The 7,194-nt window shown below is 55.1% G+C and overlaps 2 protein-coding genes across 4 annotated transcripts; one reads left to right on the top strand and one right to left on the bottom strand.

Moving 5' to 3' along the window:
* The first annotated feature begins 3,289 nt into the window (after nt 1–3,289).
* Nucleotides 3,290–5,206, top strand: LOC102169749 (Purkinje cell protein 2). 3 transcript variants are annotated; one of them, XM_013965192.2, is made up of 4 exons: nt 3,290–3,675; nt 3,789–3,910; nt 4,158–4,281; nt 4,940–5,206. In XM_013965192.2, the coding sequence occupies exons 1-4, from the start codon at nt 3,626–3,628 to the stop codon at nt 5,106–5,108; spliced, it is 465 nt and encodes a 154-aa protein (XP_013820646.2). In that variant the 5' UTR covers nt 3,290–3,625; the 3' UTR covers nt 5,109–5,206. The 3 variants fall into 3 exon arrangements, with proteins under 3 accessions (XP_013820646.2, XP_005682458.2, XP_005682459.2); XM_005682401.3 differs by having other exon boundaries at nt 3,292–3,675; nt 3,789–3,922; nt 4,940–5,129; XM_005682402.3 differs by having other exon boundaries at nt 3,293–3,675; nt 3,789–3,904; nt 4,940–5,129.
* On the bottom strand, nt 5,122–6,907 carry LOC108635042 (protein PET100 homolog, mitochondrial). The gene is made up of 4 exons (XM_018045347.1): nt 6,827–6,907; nt 6,051–6,137; nt 5,880–5,912; nt 5,122–5,268 (listed from the first exon to the last, which is right to left on the bottom strand). The coding sequence occupies exons 1-4, from the start codon at nt 6,851–6,853 to the stop codon at nt 5,185–5,187; spliced, it is 231 nt and encodes a 76-aa protein (XP_017900836.1). The 5' UTR covers nt 6,854–6,907; the 3' UTR covers nt 5,122–5,184.
* Nucleotides 6,908–7,194: the final 287 nt, after the last annotated feature.

Raw genomic sequence — 7,194 nt, 5'->3', positions numbered from 1 at the left:
AAGGTGTGTGACACTCATGTGTGGATGCAGACTCCTGAGCTGGCTCAGTCCTGAACGCATGCTTTTATCTGGCCATGTTTTTTTTAAAGAGTTTAGCCCGAGTGCCAAGCCCTCTGCTACTTTTCACAGGACGGGCATGGGACCGACCATAATGAGTAAGACCAGGAAGCCTGCCAGGCACACTTAAAGTTGAATGGAGGAGGAGGGAGAGAAAATGATCAATCATGCTTTAAGGAAAGAAGTGACATGATACAAATTTGCGGGTGAGTGGGGGCTCTATTGGGGGTGGTGCCAGAGGGTATCCTGAGGGGGTGATCTTTTAACCCTGAGTGATATTAGGGAGCAGCCGTGCATAGAGAAGCAGGAGGTGAGATTGGAGGAGTAGCTGGAGTGAGATGAGGGTGGGGATGCCCCCTCCCCGACAGAAGCTGAGTTGGAGGGCCACAGAGACCAGACCCCAGTGGGACATGGCAGGACTAACCTAGCCAAATCTGCATGGGATTGAGAGGTTTTCAGGACCCAGGGCTTTCAGTGATAAAACTGGGACAGTCCTGGCCAAACCCAGGAGGGCTGGCCTGTCTACAAAGGAGCTTGGGTTTTTCTTTTTTCTTTTGTTTTCTCTTCATCTTCTTCTCTCCCCTCTCTACCATCCTTTTTTCCCCCTTTTTTGTTTCTTAGCTTTATTACAATATAATTAACATAATACAATTTAACCACAGAGAAGGGACAATCAATGGCTTTTGCCATATTCACGGTTGTGTATCCATTACCTGTCAATTTAAAGTTATTTACTGAAGTAGAGTTGATTTACAATGTCAGTTTCTACTTTACAGCAAATGATTCAGATATACATGCATGTTCTTTTTCATATTCTTTCCATATGGTTTACCACAGGATGTTAAATACAGTTTTGTGCTATGCTCTATATAGAGTTTGCATTTGCTAGTTTGCATTGGTCTCCCCCTCCTTGCATGTGACACGTCTCTTTTCTATGTCTGTTAGTCTGTTTCTGTTATGTAAATAATTTGTGTTGTATTTAGATTCCGTACATGAGTGAAATCAGATGCTGTTTCTCTTTCTCTTTCTAACTTACTTCACCTAGTATAATAACCTCTGGGTCGCATGTTGCTGCAGATGGCATTATTTCATTCTTTTTAATGGTTGAGTATATTCCACTGTGTATGTGCGCCACATCTTTATCCATCCATCTGGTGATTCTCCATCTGTTATCCATTCATCTGTTGCTTCTGTGTCTTAGCTCTTGTGAATAGTGCTGCAGTGAACACTGGGGTGCACGTATCTTTACAAATTACAGTTTTTGTGCAGATGTATGCCTAAAAGTGGGATTGCTGGATCATATGGTAGCTCCATTTTTAGTTTTTTGAGGAACTCCAATACTGTTCTCCATAGTGATTGCACTCTCTTACATACCCACCCACAGTGTAGGATGGTTCCCTTTCCTCACATCCTCTCCAGCATTTATAAGATTTTAAAATGATGGCCATCCTGACGGCATCACCAGTCAAGTTTAGAACTCTCCACGATCTCATGGTATTCAGGTTTTCTCCTGAGGACAATGGGGGCCAGGGAGAGTTCTGAGTGGGGGAGGGAGGAGACCCCTGTGGTTCCTGGAGGAAGGATGGATTGTAGGGCAATGGGGAGGGAGAGGGAGCTGGAAAACCCGGAAGAAGCTGGACCACCTCTAGCGTCTGTCTGTCCTCTGGTGGTGAGACTCTGTAGGGTCTGGCTTCACTCTATCAGGTGAGGATAATCGTCTACTGCTGCTATGGGCTCAAGGGTGTGCTAACCACCCCTTGAAGAAAAAAAAAAAAAAGGTACGTTACAGCCCTCACTCCAGCACCTTAGAATGTGCTGTTTTGGATATATGGTTTTTGCAGGTGCAGTTAGTAAAAGATGAGGTGTAGGGTGAGTCCCAAAGCAGTGTAGCTAGCGTCCATGTGTTAGGACAGCCGCGTGAAAACAAGTACATGACGGGATGTCTGTGATGACAAAGGCAGGGACTGAAGTCCTGCAGCGACAAGCCACAGACACTAAGGACTGCCGGCAGCCACTCGAACCCAGGGAGAGGCAAGGAAAGATTCTCTCCTCTGCATGGCCCTGCCAACACCTGATTTTGGACTTCTGGCCTCCAGAACTGTATGACAATAAATGTCTGCTGCTCTAAGCTGCCTCGTTTGGCACACTTCATTAAGGCGCTTGGGAACTTAATACGTCTGGGAGGAGGAGGACAGCAGCTTTGGCATTTGGGGTCATGGGGCCACGGAGAGGATGTGGACAGGGGCTCCAGAGGGCAGTGGGCTGTCTGGGGAGGAGGACCAAGCTTTACAATCTGGCAGAAGTGGTCATGGTGTGGCCCCTTTATCCTGAGAAGAAACTTTAACTGGTTTCCAGAAAGACATCCTGGGGAGGGGGTGGGGTGCACATGGAGTCCTCCAACCCTCTCCCGGGGCACTGATGGGAGCTGCTCAGGGGAGGGGGGGTTTCCTTCTTGCCTCCCTCGCCAGGACTCTAGCCTCTCATCCCTAATTGGGACTGGGGAGGGGGCGTCAAATGGAGGAGACAGGCCAATTTGGCATTGGTGATGGGGAGACAAGTGCTCCCATAAATTCCAGTTTTGGGGGGCATGGGGTGGGGGACAGCCAGGCCTGCGGACAGTAGTAGAAGGGATGGCCAGGAGACAGAGGTGGAGCCAGGCTAGCTGGTGGTGGCTCAGGTGTCCTTGAGCTTCCTCTCCTCCCACCACCTGTGGATGGCAACTGCCTTTCCAGCAAATACGGGTGGGCAAGGTGGATGGCAGATCTCACCTGAGGCTGTCCATGGTCCAGTCCTCTCCCAAGGGGGTCCAGTCAGCTCAAGCTCTCACTGTGGAGACCCTGCACTCCACCTGAGTCCTTGAGGCCCAGCAGGTCCTAAACCCAGGTCACCCTGCCTCCTGCCCCCACAGCAGCCCCGGCCTCACGCTGCAAAAACAATTATCTGGATCATCTTTATGGGGCTTAAGCTTGGGTGGGAGCAGATGGGGGCATGAGCTGGGGATTTGGGCTGGGTATCCACTACACACACGCCCCCCCCCCATATCCCAGTCTCTTAAAAAAGCCTTCTCTGGCCTGGGACTGGGGCAGAGGCCAGCAGAAGGTGGACGGGATCCAGGGGAGGGCAGCAGGGACAACGATGGACCAGGAAGAGGAGAATGTGGGCTCTGCCTGCAACAAGGTGAGCAGGCCCCACCCCCCACCCCCACACTCAAGGGCCTGTGAATGACAAGACTAATTCATTTGTAGGGCACCTAATTAGGCAAGGAGTCTTCTGGGACCCCTGACCCAGTTGCCACCTAAGAAGGTGCAGGAGGGCACTTGAAGCTCTGAGTGCCTAATCCAGCCCCAGCGAGGTCAGGGCTCTCAGTGATGACCCTATGGGGGAAGGAGGTTGGGATAAGGGAGGCGCCCCCGGATGGTCCCCTGGCTAGTGTCCCAGTCCCAGGCCGCCCTGCAGTCAGGCCCCTATGTAGGACGTCAGCCCTCTCTCGGGGCAGTGCTTGCAGTCACGTGACACTGCTGGTGGGGCCCTGGGGGCAGGGGCCAGGGTGAGATTGAGAAGGAGACTCATGTCTCATTTGGAGCAGCTCTGCAAAGCAGCACATCGGCGGGGACCATGGTGAGAACCGCGGAGAAGTTCAGGGCGGGCCTGGGAGCCAAGTGGAAGCTGGCTGGCTGCGTTGACGGGTCTCCTGGCTGAGGCCGGCTGGACTGAGCATATCTGTTCCCCAGGCTGGCTCCCCAGACCAGGAGGGCTTCTTCAACCTGGCTGAGCCACGTGCAGGGCGGCCGGATGGAGGAGCAGCGCTGCTCGCTGCAGGCGGGGCCGGGCCCAGCCTCTGACAGCCGTGAGAGTGGGCAGCAGGGTGTGCAGAAGTGGCTGTGATGTGGGTGGCTGGGCATGAAGGGGGCAAGTGGCCACCTGGGGGGCCTGCGGGCAAGAGTCTGAGAAAGTGAGCTGGTGACTGGGGACAGAGATGCCCACAGGTTGGGGGCAGATACCAGCCTGCTTCTTGGAGGATGTGAGTGGGGGGGTGGCAGGGTGGGCTGGGGGGCTCCAGCTGGGCTGTTTGAGCTCCCCACGGCCTTGGCTCCACGCAGAGAGCGCCCCTGCACCCGAGATGGACAGCCTCATGGACATGCTGGCCAATACCCAGGGCCGCCGCATGGATGACCAGCGAGTGACGGTCAGCGCCCTGCCTGGCTTCCAGCCTTGGGCCCCAAGGTAGGTGATGTTCTGTCTGGGCTGAGGAGAGACCGACCAGGCTGAGGCCTTTAACCCTGCCTTCCACCCCCAGCCAGGAGCGCAAGGGGCCCCACTCCCACCTCTATCCGTCCATTGTCTGGTCGGTGCACTCATCCTGAGTCCCTGCCAGTCACAAGACCCTGGTGGATCCAATACCCCAGTTCAGAGGGAGGGCAGAGGCCCAGACAGGGCTGAAAAGGGATCGAAGGTCATGTCTGGGGCATGTTCAAGTCAGAGACATGGCGGGAACTCACAGCTCCTGAGCCCGAGTGTCTGAGAGCTTAGGAGGTGACAGAGCATAGACCCCTTCCTGGGAAGGCACCCCGAGGGTGGAGGACAGGTGAGCTTGTGCACAGGATGCATCCAGACCCCCACATGTCCACATCACGCATATTTGCCCACAGCTTGGGTTCTGATCAGGACCCCAGTGAGGCCCCCAAAACCCACCAGCCCCACAATACCACCCTTAATGTTGAGTAACTGAGGAGCACAGAGGCTCAGGGACGGTGGCAGCAGGTAATGGGAGGGGGGAGGTGTGACCCAGTTGCCATCTGCCGCCTCCCTCCAGTGTCTGTGTCCCCCTCTGGTTGGCACTACCCTCGGCCCCTCTCTCTGGTTGACCCCTTTGTATCAACAGGACGGAGTGCAGAAACGAGCTGGGACCCTCAGTCCCCAACCCCTCCTCACCCCCCAGGACCCAGCTGCTCTCAGCTTCCGTCGGAACAGCAGCCCCCAGCCCCAGACACAAGCCCCCTGAGGGCCTGAGGTGTCCTGGGCCCCACTTGGCCCCTGAGAACCGACAATAAAGCACTTCCATGAGCAACAAAGAACCGTGTGTGTGTTATTCTGCGGAGCAGGCTGGAAATCCGGCACGTAGAGGCCTCAGGGGCTCTGCTGGGCAGCACGAAGGAGTTTCTCCTCCCGCTGCTTCCGTATCCTCTCTTTGAATTCTTCTAGTTCCCGGCGCTGGGGAGGTGAGATGGGAAGGAAGGAGAGGCAAATGCACCTCAGGGCCTGGATCTTGTTCCCAGCCCACCTCCCCTTAACCCCCCAGACCGTGGCTTCAGAGTTCCTGTCTACAATGAAGCCTTTGCCAATTACAACCCCAGATTAGCTTCGACCTTCAGGGAGTTCCCTGATAGCTCAGTTGGTAAAGAATCCGCCTGCAATGCAGGATACCCCAGTTCAATTCCTGGGTTGGGAAGATCTGCTGGAGAGGGAATAGGCTACCCACTCCAGTATTCTTGGGCTTCCCTTGCGGTTCAGGTGGTAAAGAATCCGTCTGCAATACAGGAGACCTGGGTTTGATCCCTGGGTTGTGAAGATCCCCTGGAGAAGGGAAAGGCTACCCACTCCAGTATTCTGGCTCAGCGAATTCCATGGATTGTAGAGTCCATGGGGTCCGCAAAGAGTCAGACCCGACTGAGCGACTTTCACTTTCACTTTCAGGGAGAGGGCAGTTAAGGAAATCATGTGTCCCTCCACTCTAGGTTCCCTGCCCGCGACTGAGGGTCCCATCATGGCCACAGGAATCCAGGCCCCTCCCCTCTCCGGGGCGAGGAAAATTACATGCTTACCTGGTCCTCCTTCTCAGGGGGCCACAGCTCCCTCTGTAGGGACAAAGTCATAGATGGAGTCACAAGCCAGAAGCCTCCAGAGCCCCACATCCAGGGCAGGGTCGGCCCAGGGGAGGCTGACCCTGCTCCCTCATACCCTTCCCCACCCCCTGGAATGAACTGGTGCCCACCCTTGCGCTGTATGACATAGTCCTCAAACCACTCGGCCTGATTGGCAATCCAGAACATAGCCACAGGGAAGGTGAGGTAGATGGTCATCTGGAAGGGAAGGGGAGGGATGAGTAGTCAGGAATTACCATCCCCGCCTCCACCCTACTGTACAGCGGCTGCTCAGAGTCGGGAAAACCATCCTCTGGCGAGACCAGAGGTGTTTCCTCAGACCCTCCAGAACCCAAAACTCCCAGCAAGGGTACAGAAGTCACACACCTTGAAGTCTAGTCCCCAGAATCCAAGAGTCACCCCCCACCTCGAAAGCCCCCTCCGAGTCTAAAAGACTCTTTCTCAAAGAAAGACAGACATATTGGCCCCAGGAGCAGAAGAACTGTACAACAAAGGCATCTCTCTGAGACTTCAAACCACCCCCAGCGAGATTCCAGAGCGCCCTCAGACCCAGACTCATTCTTCGGAGTCTAGGAGTCGGTCTAGGAGAAAGACGCACACCCACTGTAAACCCGAGAGCTCGCCAGAGCCTGAAGTCTTCCTTCTTAGAGCCTCCTTCCCAGGTCACATCTCTCAGAGGGCTTTCCTCACACCTGCCCTCCCAGAGCCCCCAACCCAGAGCCCCCAACCCAGAGCCCCTCCTCTGCGTCTCCAACCGTAAAGGTCCCTTTCAAATCAACGGAGCTTTCGCCCCAGAGCCCCTCTCTCGGAGGCCTCCCTTTTGAGCCTTCTCCTCATCCAGGAAGAACCCCGCGCCCAGCCTTCCGACCGCTCCGTTGCTCACTGACTCGAAACACCTCAAGCTTCACCCCCATGTTCCTCCTCTTAGGCTTCACAGCCGCTTCGCCCAAAGCCCACAGCCCAACAAGCAGTAGGTCATTGAGAGTCCGCGGGCTCCACTGCTAAAGTTGATTGGTCCAAGTAGCTTCGTGATGACGTCATCTTAGAGCGCTCGCCTCTGCTTCCGGTATCTGGGGTGGTCGAACGGAAAGTCAACAACACCTGGCGCATGATCGGGAAGAGTTCAGCCATGGGAAATTAGTTTGGGTCGAGAGAGCAGCCTTAGGCCTAGACGTCATCATACCGCGACTCTGTCCGTACCTGGAGAGCCTGGAAATGGGTGATGGCGCGGCTCTCGAGGCGGAGAGCGACGGAC

This window comes from Capra hircus, unplaced genomic scaffold, assembly GCF_001704415.2.
Source record: "Capra hircus breed San Clemente unplaced genomic scaffold, ASM170441v1, whole genome shotgun sequence".
NCBI classification, from domain to species: Eukaryota; Metazoa; Chordata; class Mammalia; order Artiodactyla; family Bovidae; genus Capra; species Capra hircus.
The sequence above is the reverse complement of the archived record's forward strand: the minus strand, read 5'-3'. Positions and strand labels throughout refer to the sequence as shown.